The sequence below is a fragment of the Aphelocoma coerulescens genome, chromosome 2 (assembly GCF_041296385.1).
Source record: "Aphelocoma coerulescens isolate FSJ_1873_10779 chromosome 2, UR_Acoe_1.0, whole genome shotgun sequence".
Lineage (NCBI taxonomy): Eukaryota > Metazoa > Chordata > Aves > Passeriformes > Corvidae > Aphelocoma > Aphelocoma coerulescens.
In genome coordinates this window covers 19,406,539-19,426,920 of record NC_091015.1, presented here as the reverse complement: position 1 = coordinate 19,426,920, position 20,382 = coordinate 19,406,539, and the positions used below count along the sequence as shown (strand labels likewise).

Below are 20,382 nucleotides of genomic sequence, written 5' to 3'. Positions count from 1 at the left end.
ACCTCAAACCACATCTCAGCTAGGCTTGCATGAGAAAGGAAAAACTTCACAGGATGGTGCAGCAGCTGGAAAATTCCTCTGCTCCTAGCTTTTTAGTATCCACAACTATCCTCAGTCGCTGGCTGCCTTGAGACTCAGGATTAGCTCCTGGCACTGCTCTCCAGGCAGCCCTGCTGGGGACTTTCCTGGGTCTGAAAAGTGAGATTTTGCACTCTTATTCTTAAGAGTCTCTGTTTTCCAGAGTAGACACTGAATAATGTGGTTTGAAATCATACCAGTTTATGGCATTGACTCATAGAGTGCAAACCCCCAGTTTGAAAAATGTCCTGAAAGAGGCTGTAAGAATTCCAGGATTTTCTGAGTGCAGTGATGAGCCAGGACACTCCATGCACTTTAGGCAGTCATACTGCCCTTGTGTGTATGCACAGCTCCCAAAGCTTCTTCTACTCTTAAAGCAACTCTGAGCTAAAAATAATAAAAGAATCCTATTTGTGATGCATTTTACTTCAATGCTTAATCCTGTGAGCCAACAATAGCACTAGTTGTGTAAATGAAAAGGTTATGGCTGGGGTTTATGGAATGTATTTTGAGCAAAGTGAAAAATCAGAAATGTGTCTGGGAATAGTAGCAATAATGTGATTTAAGGCTTGATACTTCTAATCTTTTATTATGATAATCACTATTCCCCTCTGAGCAGGTAATAAAGAAAAGTTGTTTTGCATTCCATGCTGATTAGCTGGAAAGCAGAGAAAGGAGAATCTTTAGGCACCTGCAGTTAAGTAAACATGTAACAGTTCAAATATGAAATGACAGTGTTCCACAGTGTCCTTACGGTAATTGAGATAAAAAAGAATGTCTATTACTTGTCTTCTGAACTTCTGAACAAGTTTGAAATGTCTTGTTTGTTCATTCTTCCTTTAGAAGGAAATTGGAAACATGTTTAGTTAACTTTCAAATGTGAGTTTATGTCTGGAGATTTTTAATATCAGGAAGAGGAAAAGGATTAGGTTTTTTGTTTTTTTGGTCTGTATATCCCAATTGACAAGACCTGTTTTCATTAAAAGAGTGTTGACTCAAATGTTGTAGTATAAGTAACAGTCTTATGTAATCTAAAATATTTATCAGCTGAGCAAAGCACCTTCTATACAGAATTACAAAAAAAAAGCAGGAAAATAAGTACTATTCTATCTGACTACAGAAGTCTTTGGATTTACAAAAAAAATATTAAATCCAAATAAGAAACACACAGCTTATTGTTTGATATCTACGTGTTCCTCAGCTTTTATTGGATAGCTTACACCACAACGAGGGTTGTAGATTTCACTGGAGAGCAGGGGAAGGCAAACCACGTCACTCAGCTTGGTGTCATCTGCAAACTCACTGAGGGTGCACTCAAACCGATTGTCTGTGTCATTGATGAAGATATTAAGCAGCACTGGTCCCAGTACAGACCCCTGAGGGATCTCTTGTCACCAGTCTCCATCGGGGCATTGATCCTTTGACCACGTTTTTCTAGATGCAAACATCTCACCAATTCCTCGTCCACTCCACCATCCAACCACCAAATCTGTATCTCTCCAATTTAGAGGGATGTTGTGGGGCACTGTGTCAGAGGCCTTACAGAATTCCAGATGGGTGACATCCATTGACCTTCCCTTGTCCAACTGACTTTATCATTCCATCATAAGACCTCAAGGTTGGTTCAAAATGCTCACTTTTAAATACTTCCTCATTTTAACTATTTGAGGGTTTAAGGTTTTGGGGTTTTTCTTGATTGCTTTAGGAATATTTCATAGTTGAATGGCAAATTAAGAGATGGGAGGAAGACTTGCTGATTTATACTCAGGCTTTTTTTTATCCAAACTCTATTTAACTGACAGTAGTGAGCTGTTATTACAAAATTGGCCACAGTATCTTAGCCATTGAAATACAAACTAAAAAAAAAAGAGGCATTTCTATGGATTAAGTAAACCACCAGAGGGAGCATATATAATCCAATCAATGTAATAGTTTCACATACAAATTACAAGGAAAATCTCATTTTAGATGCTTTGGAAGGACTTGAGGTTTAAAATATAGTGTATTCTGTTAAATATATTCCATTCTATCAATGTGTTTCACTTCATGAATTTGCTGGTCATACCCCTGCTTCAGACAAGGCAAAAGAAGCGTGCCCAGGTTCTGGAGTTTGTATGCCACTACAGCAGTTCTTTTGGCAGGAGTGGTTTTATATGAAAATATAGCTGAGTGTTAACACTTGGGTATTAATCAGATTGTTGAATTAGGTCACATTTACACTGTGATAAATGAAAAGTAATGGCAGTACTTGTTTTCTAACCTGTATACGGTTTCTCTTCCAATTATGAAGCAATCATGTTGCAGACCTGAGAATCAGAAAGTATGGCCCTTTGCCAGAGTTTGCTCTAAAATGCAACATATTTTTCTTTTATTTTAAAAGTTGTATTGAGACAGCAATTGATCTTGATGTATCAAGAATTAATGTGTAAATTTTTCAGCCCTAATACATTACTGATAGCAACGATACAATAAGTAGATCTATACCTTATTGAGCAGAAAATTGCTCCACACCCAACTTCTTCAAATACTTTCCAAGGTGCTTGCTCTTAATTTGACAAGCTAATTTGCCCTCATGCACTGCAAGAAACTGTTAGGAAATTAGCATTCAATAATTAAGAATTTTGTATGCAAGGCAAGCCTGATGGGACCAAAGAAAGAAAAGACAGTGGCACAAAAATGTTTAAAGAACAAAGCATTTTCTCAAACCAGAATGAGCTCAGTGATGGTATTGTTTGATGAAAAAAGCCTCACAAGATTATAGTAATAGATATTCTCAAGTGGGATGGCTGTTCCGTTTAGAAGAGAGTGTCACTTCAGTGACCCTGTAGGTACACTTAAAAATAATGGTAAATATGTACATATCAGTAAAATGTACATAACAGTACATTGAAAAGTACTGTTAAGGAATGTAGATGATCCTGAGCTCACAACATGTTTTTATTGAAAGTTAGCCTGCAGTCAGAGGAATTTGCAATTCACTGAGAATCTCACATGGATAAACAGCAGATTAATAGGCTTTCTATATTTTTGGTACATTTGTGGAATTTGTAGTAGCTGGAGTTGGTCGAATTATTGTGGAATTTCTGTAATTCCCCTGAGCACAGATCGTCTGGAATAATTCCTATGATTAATACTAATAAACCTAAAAATCTCAGTCTCTGAGCAGAAACCCAGTGAACATGCACTGGTTCTCAGGGGCTTAGTACAAGTCAGTGCTAGACCAGACCATTCATTCCCCAAGTTTCTTTTCTCCCCACATTTTTCTGCAGTGTTTTCACAGAACTCACTGATGTTCTCAGCAGCTCCATACAATCATCCTGATCCTAACATTAATAGATTTGATATCTAACTGGTTGAATTTGAATCCTGCTTTCATACAGAAACTAGCCAGTTTTCTAGCAGCTGCAGCATTAGTCATACATATGCATACCTTGCTTTGTTTTCCTGAATAACTCAGAACAGCATGAGGACAGCAGTTATGCTCATAACTAATGCAGATTTTTAAGAAGTTCATGGCTGAGTTGTAGAAATTTTAAATTATTTCTAGAAAAGAAGTGGAAGATTGCTAAAATTCTTATTACTCTGAAATCCTAGTCTTTCTGTTAAATATTTTCTATGAAACCCTGGACCTGAAGATGGGGAAGCAATTTGAGGATTCTTTACCTAGGTGTAAACACTGTCATTAAGACACTTCACTCACAGTATTAATATTGTATATCCCTGTTTCTTACAATATCATTTGCCTTTCAAAATTTGAGGTTGGTTTCACTAGCTAGATGTTTACAGTAACATCCTTTGCCTGAGTTTTTGCTGTGTCTCCTGGAGCTTAGAGACTGTTCATTATCCACTCTGCAGGTTTCTGTGATACCCAGTTTTGCAACACAGCTTGGACAAGACATAGGTATCACAGTTAATAGAGAAAGGGCCACTGCCTGGACTGTTCTAAGACCTTAATGTGAAGTCTGTTCCATGTACATCTACTATCAAATATATAACATAAATATACAACATTCCTAAGGTGTTTTGTTATAAATGCAGGAAGTAGTTATCAAAGACACAGAGGACAGTTAAGCACTTAAATCCCACTGAGAGGAGGGGTAGAACACATCCACCTGTTACATATACCTTGGAGGATACTTACTTTTGCTGATTAATTTTGGAAAAAGATGACAACATCTGTATTTCATTTCCATGTTTACACATTCACAGATGCCATAATGACAAAACACCTAAGACACCATAATGACAAAACACTAGGAAAATAGGTAGTAGTACAATTCTTTTCTGTAGAAACTTCCTTTGCAATTCTTTTATACGAGTGACATTTGATTCTTCCCTTATTGCATTAGAACAATAAGACAAAGCCCTCCTCAGTCTTTGATGAACCATTTATATCTAAGATTGCAATTTCTGTGCCAATCATAAATCTTTCAAATCACAAGAGTGCTGAGTACAGACTTAATTCCTCATTGATTGTTTATCCTGAGTGTGACAGCCATTCCAGTGGGTATTGCCATGCTGTGTTAGAGAGGTATTTACTCTGGGATTAAATTTTGGGGGGTTTTTGACCGAACTATTCCACATTCAGTCACATTGCAGCCCAAAATTCTTTTTGGTTTGGTTTCATTTTCCTCTTACATTTCTTACATTGATAGCTAAGTTTGAATTCATGCAAATTCCTATTTGATTGGTGGAAAGTGACACTCACCCATGAAAGGGTTCCACAGATGCCTTATGATGCAATTTATACATATCCTAGACATTTTAAGAAACTTGACTCAGGCTTCTAGTTGTCATTCTGTGTGTTATAGGCTGTCTCTCTCTCTCGTCAGTTCCTACACAAAACATTATAGACTGTCTGGTTCCCAAATAAATGTCTCAAATGGTCATCTACCATAACTATTGGGCTTTAATTGTATATTACAAAGAATGCAAGGGACATTCAAATTTCAAATAAAACAGACTTAACAATGCTGCATTAAATAAATTGTAATGCAAAGTGGTTAGGATGATAATTTTTATAATACATGAAATGTGAAGTACAGGTAGATGATGAATAGATGAATACAGAATACAAATTATAAAAAATAGAAAAACTAGGGTTGTTACTTAAACACAAGACTGCTTAAAAAATACTGAGAGGGAAGTTACCACATAAGGCAAAAACTGTACCTGCTTTACCTGAATTCAAAGAGCTTCAAGAAGGTTTTGACATCTTCACTGCTGTATGAATCCATGTTCACAGAGAGAGGAACGCAGTCAGGGTCTCAAACTTCTCATTGGTTATCTCACTATAACATATTGAACAAAAAAAATGAGATTTAAATTTATCATCATGTCTACAGCATAGTTTCTAGGTTATCTTCTTGACACTCAGGCTGTTTCTTACATTTCTTGTGTGGGTAAAGTCCCTAATTATATCTTTTTCACACCTCTGAAATTTGCTGCATTTTCCTTAACCTAACATTAATTTGCAAGTGTTATCTTTATTTGATAAACTACTGATATTTTTATCCGGTTCTCCCTCTCTTGACTATCATGTATAGTTCTTCATACTATTTTATGCTATCTGCTATTCCTGTGCTACTGGAAGAGTCATAAGTGAGCTGACTGTCTTCCACTAATGAAAACACTGGATTCTAAAATAGTTCATGGTCACTATTCAAACCAAATATGGCAGGATATATGTTTTGACTTTGGAGACAAAAAAAACCTTCAAAGTTCCAATATGAAAGTTAAAGGGAAAAAAAATCCCAACACAAGTAGTTTCTTAGTTTCTCAAGAGCTGTTAGGCCCTACAACAGTAGTTTCTGAGACAAATATATAAGCTGCTCCTGATGAAATTAATTAGTTTTTCTAGTCCTAAATGAATTTGTAATCAAAAAAGGATAGGACAGTACTGTAACAGGTTAGTTCCATTATCCATCATTGCTCATTTTGCAATGCTTTTATGCATTGCTGTACATAGAGCAGTGCCACTACTATTTTGCATTATATCTTATCTTCTCTTCCAATGGACTGAAATAAATCAATCTGCTTGCAGCAGATGAACAACTTGTACATTTCTTTCTGTCCCAAAAATGATGTATTAGAAAATGCACAAGTTTGGGCAACCCAAGGTTTATGACTTTAGGATGATTTTTCACGTAAGTTCAGTTACAGAAAAGGTTTATAAATGAATTAGTAAAAATAATGAGTGTGCAGTAGGTGCACTTTTTCTCACAGACCCTCCTAGTACAATAATTTAGTGAGGAACAAGGTACTAGATGTCTTCCCTTTCATGTCTGAGATGAATTTAATTTGTAGTTCCAAACTACTTCCTTGATCACCAGAGAATAGTATGTTCCAAGAAATTAGTTGCTGGATACCTTTTATCAAATATTTGAGTGTTCATGAGATTTATTTCAGAAGCCAGATACCACCTACCCATTGTAGCCTAAATTGTTGGCCTAGATTAAAAAAAAAAAAAAAAAAAAAAAAAGTGAAACAACAGAGACTGAGAACAAAACATTTCAGGAACATCAAAACTTAGGGCACATCTGTGGAGACAGGCAGCCCAGATTATCACACCTGACTCTAGGATAATTTTTAGGATGAATGTTAATCTCCTTTTTTGGAAGTATTGGATTTTTTCTTTTCATATAAGCATCCAACCCACTTCATTGCTAGGGAGAAATCTATCTTTCACCAATTTTTTTATGATCACTCTTAATTTCCTTTGTTCTCATTACAAGGGAAATAAATAAAACAAGGATAAATAAATAAGATACATCAAGTGATTTTTAATGGAATCAAACAAGATTTTTTAATGGAAAGTTTTTGCACTTTATCAAATTTTCTTTTTCAGGTTTCATTGAAATATAATGCAGAATGGCAGCCCTTGTCACTTGTACAAGCATAGTTCATCCTCTCATACAAAATATCTTTTCTCATAGTATTGCAAATTATAAACAGCCTGGGAAGCTTCCTGGGCATTGTAAAACAATTGGATGTGCCATTAAAACAGTTTTGATGTTTCCTGGTGTGATGTCAGTCCATGCCCAGGAGCACTGTCCAGAACAGTTCCCAGGCATGGTGCAGGAATTGGACTGTTGGAAGCTGGCTATTTATGTGCAACCTCCTTCTTTTCAAGGTTGAGAGAGTTTGCTTGTTCAGGCACAGGCCATTGTGTGCCAGCAGTCTTCAGTGCCAAAGAACATTTCTGGGCATGTTTATTGTCCTAGTATAGACAGAATGATCACAATTGTCTTAATTGCTTTCCAGAAGTGCTAACCTGTTATGGTTGTACTCCTCAATATAAACTGATCATCATTGAGACCATATTTGCCTCATAGCCTCCTAGATATTATTCTGTAAGGAAGTGCCATGAATGAAAAGTCTCTTTTTTTAGCATATTTTAAATTTTATGTATTACTATACACATATTCCTATGTAGCATTGCAAAAAATTTTTATTTAAACAAATCTGAAATTCATATGTCTGTTCATAAATTTTGTATTATCTGAGATTAGGAGGACCTACTAAAGCAGGCTGCTTCATTTCCCAACATAGTCCTCAGATTTTTTATAGCATGTATATTTCTCAATCTTTGCAGTCATGTAAACAGTGGGGACTCTCTCACATGTCCTTGTAGAAGATATTCCCAACTTTGGGGAAATAAATGAAATTTTATCAATATTCTACCTTAAATGTCATCTTTAGTTCCCCCTCTATTCAGGTCTATTAACTCTTCCAATATGTGGATTGTCATGAAGTATTAATAAAATTGCTGGATATCACAACAAATATCAATATGTACAATTAAGAAACTGAGGAGCCCCGACTGTTCTGTAATACTTTGTTAATCTGTTTTGGTGACTGTCCCTGCTCAATGTTGACATCAGAATTGGACTCACTTTTAGAATAAAAAATGAGACACTTTAAGATACTGATTTGGGAAACAACTTTCTGAACTTTAAGTTGCTTCAAACATAACCAGTTACAGGATGTTTCATGTCCTTCCGTTTTTTGTTCTTTATCTGAAGAGTTCATTGAGTTTTAACAGAAGGTGTTTTTCTTAGCCCTAATTCACATACCTTTATAAGCATGTAAACATCAGATTCTGTAGAGTTTAGCACTCTCTGCCTCCTTTGCCTGTCATAGCTCCTTCTTCCTTTGAGTTCTTACTCTCTTTAGAGTTGTGAATGAGATACAGCAGGAGCAGTAACCCAGCCTAACCAAACCATTGCTGCAGTTCTCTTTCCAGCAGCTCAGATGCTGATGCCCACTAGTACTGAATCAGCCATGGTGTACACGGTATGATTACTGGGGGTTCATGAGTGATAACAGAAACGTGAACAGCCCCATTTCACACCATCTCTAGGCACCAGGTCATTTTTATCCTGGCACAAAGACTCTAGTAGTTGTTAATATTATCAGTGTGAGTTTTTTTAAAGGAGTAAAATCCCAGTTAAAGTAGCTAAATATAAAGAAGGGAGCATGGGCAATGTGTGAATGAGATCTGTGCCTTGGTACACACCACCTGAGACTTGATGTTTTTCAATTTAATTCCTGTTCTACCATTCTTATGTCTGTGAGTACTATGGAAAACACAGAAGCTGTGAAATAGTGCATGCTCATCTGGTTTACAGAAAATCTGGGCTTAATTCTAGGTTCTGTTACAAATCCTGTGTTATCTCAGCTGATCATTTCATGTCTCCTATGTTCTGTTTCCTTATCTCTAAAGTGGAAAAAGAAATATTTTCTCCAAAGGCAACCATCATACTTTTATTTTAAAAATGAGACAAAATCAGTGGGTATGCAACACTAATTGTACTTCTGAGACTGTCAGTGTCACCTGAATATTCAAAGATAGAAAATAGTTCAGACAATCATGTTAGAAAGAAGGGCTAAATTGGGCTAGTTAAGATCAATAACCAGAATGTAAAGAACATCCAGTAGTACTTCAGATCTCTTTGCGTCGAACCCTGAGAAATTGCATGTGTACAAAGCATGTAGCAATGCCAATAGATCAGAATTCTCTGCTAACTTCTGTTGCTATTAGCTATTTATGGCCACTTTGTGCAGGTACAAATTCACAAAGTCAAAGCAGTGGAGACCATAATCTAGTATCGCAGACTGATCTCAGTGTGGCTCCTGCCCAGAGAACACATTTGATATAAATTTCTGCTGATTCGGTTGGAAATTCTGATACCATAATCTCCTAAATTTAACTCTAGGGTCCTCCTCTTACACTGTCTTTTTCCTTCTAACTATTGAATGCAGAGCCTTTAACAAAAGCATATTTTTTATTCTTTATCTGCTTTTCAGCATGTTTCCTTTATTGTTGTAACTGACGTTAAGTTTATAGAAAATATCCTCCTATTCTTCTTTAATCAGAACTCTGCCAAGTCTCACTTGAAACAGAATTTGTTCTTTTTCTTTCTAGTGGAATTGGAAATAAAATTTATGTCTTTTATCCCACTTTTATTCTTAGCCTCTTTCAACAGAAAGAATTCCCTATGGGAGTCTTTATTTCCTACTGCCTATTCAAATGTTGTGTCAGAGTTACAAATATTGAGGCTTATGCATGTTCAGTCTTCTTCTGTATAAAATAACAGCTTGGGTTTTAACATCTTTTACTTCTATGTTTACTTGATGTTTCAGGAGTATTTTACAGGACACGTAGCTATATTTTTCCAAACTTTCCATCCCATAAAATTGTGGAACCACTGTCAGGCTGAAGATTGACTACTGAACTTTGTGCCACTCTGATCATCCTTATCATTACCTGAATGGTTTAAATTTTGAGCAGCACACAATGTTAAGACAATGGTGGAATTCAGTGTTGCATCAACTATTAACTATGCCTTCATAACATTCAAATTTTTCATAAATATTAAAATAGTATAGGCTGGTTTTAGTTTAAAATCCTTGTATTCAGCTAAGTCAGCTATTTTTACTTTACAAGAGCAAGGTGGGAACAAATCCTCTTCTGACTAATCAAATTGTCATCTTATCCTGAAGTACAGTTTAATTAAGCAATGTTTAAGTAAAGGATAAATGCAGAGAATATATTTATGCTTGAATTCAGATCTATGGTTAGGTGTATTGAGCTAGGTGATAAGCACAAATACCCTTCAAATACCTTACAAATGCATGCCAGCGTCACTCACAGTGACACTTCACATGAACTTCATAAGCATTTCCAGCTGTGATAAAGTTCTGCATTTGAAAGTGGAAAATAACAAAGGAAGGAAAATTCAGTCTTTCTTCAGAAAGTACAGTGGGACAAGTGATATTTGAAGGATGAAGGAACCAAATTGGAGCCTGCTCTGTGATAAAGGGAGGCAAAACCAGACCAAGCACAAAGATAAACATTTTTGCCGCCAAAAATCACTCTATGATTAGAAGTACTTTTCAGTTGGACAGATACAAAATTCCTTTTTTTTTTTAAATATTATATATATTTTTTTATTTACTTTTACTTCCTATCTCACCTTGGAAAGAAATTCTACTTTAAAATGTTCTAATTCTTCTTTTAGTGATTCAGACTTCCTAGAAACTGTCTTAATCTTTTCATAATGTGATGGTCCTTCCTTAATGGTTGAAGTCAGAAAAGAGTTCTGCCTGTTCAATTTTCTATTTAATTTTCCAGATTACCCTTTTATTTAGCTGAGTTAATAAACCTTTTAACTGAGCTAAATCATTACATGGTATTTACAAAATCATTTCAAATTTCTGGAATGTCTTTTATTTCAAAAAAATCCATTTTTTACATGCTTTTATAGAGCCAAAATGACTAGGAAATTATTGGTTTAAAGGATGTGCTGTGCATTTCAATGCTCTTGATTGTCCTACTCCATCTCAACCTGGTGAAAAGATTTTTCCATACAGACTTTGCCCCTTTCCTTCCCAATAATTTTCCATTATGTTTCTAGGTTTTACGGGTCAAACGTTGATGAATTTTCTGTATACAGGTTATATTATTATTATTATTATTATTACTATTATCATTATCATTATCATCATCACCATTATCATCAATCCTCATTGAACTCTCTTCAAGAAAAGGAGTGAAGCATTTCATGTCATGCACTGAATGGACATTTCTTGTTATTTAAGTATTCTCTGCCAAATACAGGTAAATGGCATTGGCTAGATAGGATGGCATCTCCAGCTCCTTTCTGGCTATATACAGTTCACTGAAAGGATTCTGACAGCTTTCCTGTTACTCAGCTGCATTAGTTATGCCAAATCTTCATTGCTATACATGCAGAGACATTAATTCTCCCTGTCCTCCCTGAACCAGTATTCCAGAATTCCACATAAATCCTGAAATTCCTTGCATTTCATGAATATCCCAATTTTCATTTCCTAGAACATCTTTATTATCACTTTCCTAGGGGCTGAGTTCGGTCATCACTTGAAAATGAAGTTGTTATGAAATATCCATGTTGACAGATGGCATAAACAGCACAGCAAATCAAATCTGCTCCAATGTTTTAAAGGCAACAGGGAATTATCACCACGCTACTAAATGAGGGTCTTTAAAATGCAGTCAGTAAAGCGGGTGCTGCACTGAAATGACAGTATCCAGAATTCTAACTCATCAAGGCAGCAATAGTAGCTGCTATGGCTGACATCAAGTGATATATGCCTCAAAGGAAGTTCACAAACAGGTTTGCCAGGAGATTATCTCATTCCTGATAAAGGTGCTTTCTGATAACATTGTTTGGACTCACTGTGCATCAGTGGAAAACATTACATAAACAGTGCCCAGGGTTTAATGTACGTTTTTTAAGTCAGAATCTTCTCAAGACTGCCTCACATGTTTGAAAGAGCCATTCCAAGTCCTTGCGTGTTGCATTCAATTTTTGGTGGTTGGCTAATTCCTAGTGAAAAAAAATTAACCCCAGAAATGTTACTCACCCTTGCAATTCATTAGTTTGTAAGAGAAGACTTAAGAACTGTAAATGAGTGCACCTGAGATACATTTTCATTCATTTAATCTTTGGAGCCTTAAATTTGTCACCATTTAGATATAAAATAAAATCTAAGTTTGTTAATCCCTACTAGCTCTAAGTACATTGGGTTTGAATTAGCAAAGATATGTAACTGCAGTAGCTGCCTCAAGTGGAGGAATTTATGGAGTGGCTTGATTTCATGTGTAAATATTTGGCTGGGTTTTCTGATGTACTGCATATCCTCAAACCTATTAGATTTTAGCCACAGCAGTATGAATAAAATGTAATGGATTTATGAGTATTCAGTATATCTGAAAATCAGTCCAGTCCTCCTTTAAGATGAGCACAGAAGTTGCTAATGAAGCTCTTCACATTTTAGAGGAAAGTAGTGGAGACTGAAAAAAAAGTTCTATTCATACCTGGAATGCCATGTCATCATTGCTTTCTGCTTAGTTAGGTTTTTCCTTGTTCTTTCAAACATTCATGGAGACAGAACACAACAGAGACAGAGAAGAAGCACTGAGCTCCCAGCACAGCACTGATTCACTCACACTTCAAGAAGAAAACACTTTTCCAGGGGTCTGTATTCCTAGAATGATTTGGGTTGGAAGGAACCTTTAAAGATTACTCAGTGCAGCCCCACTGACAGGGGCAGGAACATCTTCCAGTAGATGCAAGGTTGCACAAAGCCTTATCCAACCAGACCTTGAACACTTCCAATGATGGAACATTCACAACTTCTCTTGACAGTCTATTCTAGTGACTTACCAGCATCACTGTAAAAAACTTCTTCCTTATGGACAATATTAATCTATTCTCTTTCAATTTAAAACCACTTCCCTGTGTCCTGTCACTACAGGCTTTGCTAAAAGGTCTCTCTCCATTTTTCTTATAAGCTCCCTTTAAGTGTGGAAAGTCTGTATAGGGCTTTCCTGGAGCCTTCTGTTCTCCAGGCTGAACAACCCCAACTCTCTCAGCTTGTCTTCATAAGAGAGGTGCTACAGCCCTGTGATCATCTTTGCAGCCCTCCTCTGGACTCACTCCAGCAGGTTGGTGTCCTTCCTGTGTTAGAGGTCTCATGCATTGGGAAGGAGATACCTGTATTTCTCTGAAATACTCTTCTGGTTTGGACATTTCTTAACTGCCATAGCTTTTTGGAGAAGCTAGTTGCTATAGAGTATGTGAAAAATTACACCTTTTAGTGTTGGCCTATTTCTGTCAGTAATATTGCAAATGGCAAAATGTGGATCAATGCAAGTATAAGAAGAGAATGAACATTTTTCTCAAAATCTTTTCTCAAAGACTTTGTAGATTCTACTCAGAATAATTATATGGAGATGTTTCTTACCCCAAGTGTGTTGTTACCATTGTTTACATCTTCTTGTAACATCCGCTCCTACTATAAAAATAATTCGTGTTCCATTCTTCCAAATGAACCTGTTACCTTGGTTGAAGTAGGTATTACTTGACATGTCTTGTCATCTTTCAATTCTTTGTAAACCAAAAAATGACCCTTAAATACAGCTAACCATAACAGTAGTCTTATTTGCTTGCCTAGTCTTATTAAAAGACAGCAAGGAAGTTGTTTTTATACATCCAAGTGAGTTACGACCATAGGTGCCAAATGACATCACCCTGTCTTATAACAAAATACTGCAGGAAATGAATGCAGAAACCCAAAAACAAACCCTCCAAAATGAAAAACACCATGGGTGGGAAGAATCTCTTTCAAAGATGAACATCATGGTTTAGTTATTTGCTTGCCATTTTAATAATGCTTTTGGATTGTGATGCTACCTGTTGTCTAAGAAACACAAACTTACTCTACAATCCGTGATAACACTCTTGAGAGGTGGGGATTTCCAGGGGAATCATTATATTAAAGTGTTACAAGTTTCTTAAAAATTTCTTTGTTACATATAGCAAAAGACAAAGGATATTGCAAAGAGGTTATTAAAGTCACCTAATTTGATAAGAAACATGATAAGAAAATTTAAGGTTTCCACATCTAGAGAGGAGGTAGAAGCAGCTTTACAGAGTTCTCTATTTGTCATGGAGAGTATTCAGAAGAGCTGTGAACATTGATCAAATGGCTATTTGTGTATCTTGAGGTCTCAGATCACTTTGCCTGATAAACCCAGTGACTGGTTCACTGCATCCTTTGTGGGATTAAATTTTCCTGGCTAAGAAGTCTGGACAATAATAATTAAGCTAAATTAAATCAGTGTGATTGACATCAAACTTAAAAATGCTATGGGTCAGTGACATCTTAAGAATAATTATCCAGTGGAAGGGAGATGTTCCTATTTAAAAATTTTAAATAAATTTTAAATCTAAAATAAAGTCTCATTCATAGAAACACCTTTCACTGAAGTGGATTAAAGCAGTGACTCATATTGTAAGCAACAGCATCTTGAATAAAAGTGATACCATATAAATCGTATGGATTTTAAATCACATCATTTACTTATTCTTTCTGTCACTCTGTTCTGTTCCTCTCCCTTCCTTTATTCTTTTTTTTCCTCCTATTTCCATCTGGACAACTCCTATCTATTTCATCATTTAAAGATGCTCCAGTGGATTTGATCGTCACCGGCAAGATTGGGTAGACAGTGGCTGCCCTGAAGAGGTATGTGAGTAGTATACATCCTCAGCCCATCAGAGGCAATTTATATAGTTATGATGTTTTTATTAAATTATTCAGATTATAAAGCATAGTTTCAAGGCCAAAGACATATTATATTTATCATTCGGGGAAATTCTATGAGGCATAACAAAGAAGAATAATCTGAGCAATTTCACTCCCCATTTGTGGGAATAAAATGGACAAAAATTAAAATTTTATCTTTGAGAAACTAGTTTAACTAAACAAAACCCCAAAAAACAGAAAGCCTCCTCCAAAACAGTGCCCCTGCACTGATTTTCTTTTATATCTCTGACTTTTGCCAGAAAAGGGGAAGAAACTGTGATGTTCTTCTGAAAACCCTTTGCCAGAGTATTCTCAAGTGAAAAACAGGCATTCGATTTTGATTGTGAAATTTGGCCAAATCATTTAATAAAGAAGAAAGTACACAGATTAATTCAAAGAGATAAAATAAAAATACTAATTAAAAAAAAATTAAAAGCCCTCACATGACCAACCTACATGGCATTTTGATTTCTTTTCATGGAGATGCAGTGAGAGGATGAGAAAGCTGCCTGACTGTGGTAGTTGTGGGCTGTTAAATAGGGACCATGAGCCTCCTCTGAAAGTTATTTAGGGTACTCCTAGACCAGAGAAGTTCATTTTCCAGAAAAACTTATAAATATAATGATGATGATTCTTTTCCAGTTTAAAATCCCCTTTACAAGTGTTTTTGATTTGGGGTTTGGGTTTTTTTTTTCATTTTTCCTTTTTTTTTCCATGTTGGGATTGTGGTAATAGGAACAAATTAATTTATGGCACTTTTAATCTTCTGGTGGCCACAAAAAAAAAAGGGTTATTTTTCCATTTTTGCTGAACAGGCGGAATTTCCTCATGAATTTCAGCAACATAGACCTTCTGAAATGTTAGGTGAAACCCAGGGCAAAAAATATAGCCCCAAGTGTCTAGTTAGAAAAGCCCATTCTGTTTTATTTTCAGTAGAAGCAAAGAGAAGTAATTATAAAAATCCAGATTAATGGAAGAAATTATTTCTTATAATTGTAATTGCAAAATAACTGCAAACTACGTGCTGCCTTGTTACATGGCCTTGAAGCTTCAGCTTTGCAGTTTGTCATCAGCTGATTTAAAAGCAAAATTTCTGAGAGATTTATTGTCTGGGGGGGGCGATCTCTTAAAGAACATAAGATAAAATATACAGGGAGCATGTGTTGTTATAGTGCACAACCCTTGCATTGCTTTAATCCAGATTATAATTAGCTAGGACCCAGTTGTGCTTGTAAATGAAGTTATCCAAAAACCTCTCTGCAGGACAGTAACTTCCCATTCTGCTTCTCCTTTCTTCTTCCAGTCCAGCTGGTGCTCCAAGGTTTAGTACATGATCTGAGAGGAAATTATTAATATGATAAGTGTATCTGAGAAATTAATAGTTTAATTTGCACAGTTTCAGGCTACTTGGTGGCAGTTCACTGTCCACGTTTTGGGCTCTCTGGAGTAGAAGCAACATCTTACTTGGCATCTTCAGAATTATGCCTGAGCTGACTGCTAGAGTTCAGTGAGGGATCAATAATTAGCACACAATGGTTAGTTTTAGATGCCTTCACTCAAGAGGATGAATAATGAGGACTTTGGTAGTAAGGTTTATTTTAAATGTAAACTCTGAGCTAAATTTTGATTGCATTGCATCAGTGAAATTAACAGTACTTTTCAAGAAAAATACAAAGAAATTTAAAGAATAATTATCTTGCAGGTACTGGGACCTTTGTTTAATGTAATAAATTGTTTCTGGTAAAACAAAAAACAATAAAATATCTGTGCATATTAAAAGAAAGACAATGCCCACTGGGTTTGGACTGCCAGATCTCAATAAAATGAAATAAATATTTGCATGACTCCACTTCTCATTAAAATCAATGGAGACAGCAGGAGTCAGATGTAGTTCCCATATTTGCTGCAAGATAATTGGATGTATTTTCCTCCAAAACTGTGTGAACCATAGAAGAAACTATTCATTACATCTGCAGAATTTTAAAAATGTCCAGAACTTGGGAGGAAAAAAGAAGCAAGCGGACTCTATACTTGTATCAAAATATTTGCCCAAGCAAATAAATGTTAAATTATTGTATGATGATGATTGTTATTTATAGTGCGCTAATATATTATAATATTTTATTGTTGTTTTTTACATTTTATAATAATTATGTTTTATATAATTATTGCTATAGACAAATGATATATGACATTTTAATATTTTGTAGAATTAATAGGTATATAGTGAATGGATTGCTTTATTGTAGTAAATAAATATTCTATAGGTTGAATGCATTCACACATTTTACGCATATATATGTGTTCCTCTGTAATAATTGCAAGTAAAGCCTAATTAAATGCTCCACTTAACTACACATTGTTCACTATGAAGAGCTACTATTTAATTCCCACATACCGTTTTTAGCATATTTTATGGCACCTCGATTGATGGCAGTGAGCTTTCATAATAGAAGAGTGAAAATCTAAATTATGAATTTAGATGTTAAACTCTGATCAAGGGAAATAAGAAGTTTGACAGTCTGGGCTGACTTTGAAACTTTGTCATTAACAATTAAGAGTTGTAAATTTTGCAGATAAATGGAAAAATGGAAAAAGAAATCTTGATGAATGCTGCATGAGTACTTTAAAGGGGAAAAGGAAAAAAAAAAAAAGGAAAATTAAAAGAAAAAACTCTTGAAATTTCTTGATCTAGAGTGTTTATTTTCACTCCTTTTATCACAGCAGCTTGTCCATGATTAAATTCTTCACTCTTGACAGTTTCCACTGAGAATTAATTTTCTTTTCCTTGTTTCTGTTGTTTCCTGACAGTCAAAAGATAAGATTTGTGAGAAGAACATAGACACAACTGAAACACCTCTGTACTCCACCACCACCCTTCTGCCAACGACTACGAGGTTCAGAGTTTTAACAACCACTAGAGGATCCACTACTTCCCACCTGCCAACTAGCCTGCCCACAGAAGGTGACATGTACACATTGCATATTTACACTTGGAAAAAAAGTAATTTACAATTTAGAAATAAATTTATTTCCTTTAAGTATATGTTGATGATGAACTTTTCCCTCTGGGGCAGAAGAAGGAGTTGGGCATTGCAGTCAAGGCTCTCTGTGCTACTGCTTTTAAACTGCTCACTCTTGCACCAGGCTGGAGGAGAGGATGCTGCTGGAGAAGCAAGGACAAGTCAGGCAAACTTCTAGAAAACTTGAGATTTCATGTTGCTTTACATTCAGGCCATAGTCCAAAACCTTCTAAAACAGTAGCAGTAAAGGTCCCTGCTAAATCCAGAAGAAATTCCCAACACAGACTTAATGAATTTTTAATTCTTGTATGGATTCTATTTAGCCAGGTGAAAATTACAGATAACCCAAACTAAAAACCTCTTTGAAATATGCCTGTTTAATTTTTTTCAGTCAGTTGACACTGTTCTTTTCATGTAGCGCTCATTGTGAAGTAGTTTCTCTAGGCTTCTGAACCGAATTAACTGGGTAAGTAAAGGTGGGTCAGTCCTCATCCTTGTACCACTGGCTGCTTAAATCTTGCCTTTTTGAGCTTGGAATATCCTGCTTTTCTGCATTTGGAGGAAATTGATCTGGGCAAGAAAGCTAACTCAGATTAATCAAGGAACATCTACAATATATGTGTGTGTGCATGTGTGTGACTGTTTGTTGAAACTGTATGTTAACACAAGAAAAAGTACTAGGTACAGGCAGATTTTCCAAGTGGCCTGTGACAGGAAAATCTGAGCTGAAGGCATTTCAAGGTGGGAATCAACTGATAAGAAAGGCTGGTTTTGTTTAAAGCAATACAAGTTTAGAAACTGTCAGTGCAGTGTTTGGACTGCGTTGAAAAGAATATTCTCTGGCATTCTGTTCACTGAAATTCACAAGAAAAAGAGGGATACAGAAGTAAATAGGTTTTAGTATTAGTAGACCTTTTCAAGATGCTTCAAAAAGCAACTAAGTCATTGTCTTACTTTATTTTCATATGTCGGTTCATATAGTCCTTAATATGACAGAATGGTCAAGCTATGTATGAACATGTAACAGATATGAGTTTTTTATTAACATTATGAGAGAGACTCTAATACCCTTATTTGCAAGTTTTTTGAATCCTCCTGAATGCTTTAACACTCTCATAAATGCTTTTTTTTTAGTGGTAAAAAATGTTGTGCTCAGCATGAAACACCACAATCTAGTTCTCATTGAGTTGAGCACCAAATAATTTTCTTGTTGTGGAATTTCCCTGACATTAGAAACTGATTACTAAAATGATTCATGACCTAGAAAAATGCATTTTCCTTCAGCTAACTGTGAATTTCCTTTATAGATGACACCAAGATAGCACTGCACCTAAAAGATAATGGAGGTAAGAGATATTTTTTGGTCTGTAAATAGTGTCAGTATTTTGTCAAATTATTCCCCACTGAATGTCATTAATCAAAATCAGATTGTAGAAATAGTTTTTACTAGACTCTCAAGGGACTCCAGCATCCCACAGCTCTGTGGAAGGTAAGTAGGGCAAATAAGCTTAGGAACTGCTTAGGAAACTAAACATTTACAACTCTTCTTATAGTTCTATAATACAAGAGCAGGTTCAATTATGGACATATTAAGTAAATTTTAATTGTACTAATACAGTTATTGACTAGTAATGCAGTATTAATACAGTTATTGACTATAATAATGCAGTTTTATTTAACTGTATTTAGAGAGTATATGGTTGTAAATAATAATACTGTGCTATCAAATTATTCATAGTAGTGAATTATTACATGACATTTTGTTAATAAGCATACCCATTTTATATCTATGTCTGTACTAGCAGAGATCCTACATTTCTCCGTGCACATTCCCTGTGCAAGTTAGTAAGATCACCTTGTCATACCAATAAAAGCCCCTGTTAAATGAGGCTCTGCAGGGGACTGCTTTTGTCATCTTTGTGAGCTCAAGGACTGAGACCTGAAGTTTGCTCCTTCTCCCTTTGAAGTGGATGAGAATTCCCCTATTAGAATAGGACTGAGTTGTTAAACATCACCTGTGCCTGTGTTCACTGCCAAAGTAGAGCTTGCTGAGGTGGAAAGGAAGATGTGTGCTCATTTCTGAAGGCTTCAGAATGGTCTATGAAAGCAGAAGAGGATTTGCTGAGCAAATTTAAATAAATCATATTTCCACTGATATAAAGGGGAATATTATTAGCTCTGATTGCCTTTCCAAGCAGGGAGCACCAAGTTTCTCTCATGGGTCAAGGGAACAGGTAGCCAAGTGTGGCAGCATGAGCGAGTTAGACAGTTGGTATCTAAGCCTGATGCATTGGCCAGAGTCTCCCAGACATTTTCTTTTGGTTGTTTTACTGGGAAAGCTGCATTGCTTAAGGCAATCATTGAGATGATAAGGCTCAAGTGTAATACCTAGTTTAGCTTCATTCTCAACAGCTTTATCCCACATAGGAATCTCTGATCTGTAACACAGCTTCTACCACACTCTTACATACAAAATTTACACCATTAACTTTCCCACTTTTTATATAAGACTCAGTCCACAGTTCTTGCACACAAAGACACCTGATGTCTGTGTCATCAACAGTAGTGTTGACACTGATTCACGTCTGCGTGCTCGCCTCCTTGTTCCCGGAGTCGATTCCTGCTTGTTTCTGGACTTGAAAAGGTT

At 35.8% G+C, this 20,382-nt stretch overlaps 1 protein-coding gene across 1 annotated transcript in view; it reads left to right on the top strand.

The window, feature by feature from the left end:
- PLXDC2 (plexin domain containing 2) overlaps positions 1–20,382 on the top strand; it is a 264,431-nt gene that overhangs the window by 212,718 nt on the left and 31,331 nt on the right. Inside the window, exons 10-12 of the mRNA XM_069006678.1 lie at positions 14,592–14,652; positions 17,524–17,677; positions 19,043–19,081. Of these exons, the coding sequence (XP_068862779.1) occupies positions 14,592–14,652; positions 17,524–17,677; positions 19,043–19,081 (254 nt within the window). The remainder of the gene's footprint in view (positions 1–14,591; positions 14,653–17,523; positions 17,678–19,042; positions 19,082–20,382) is intronic.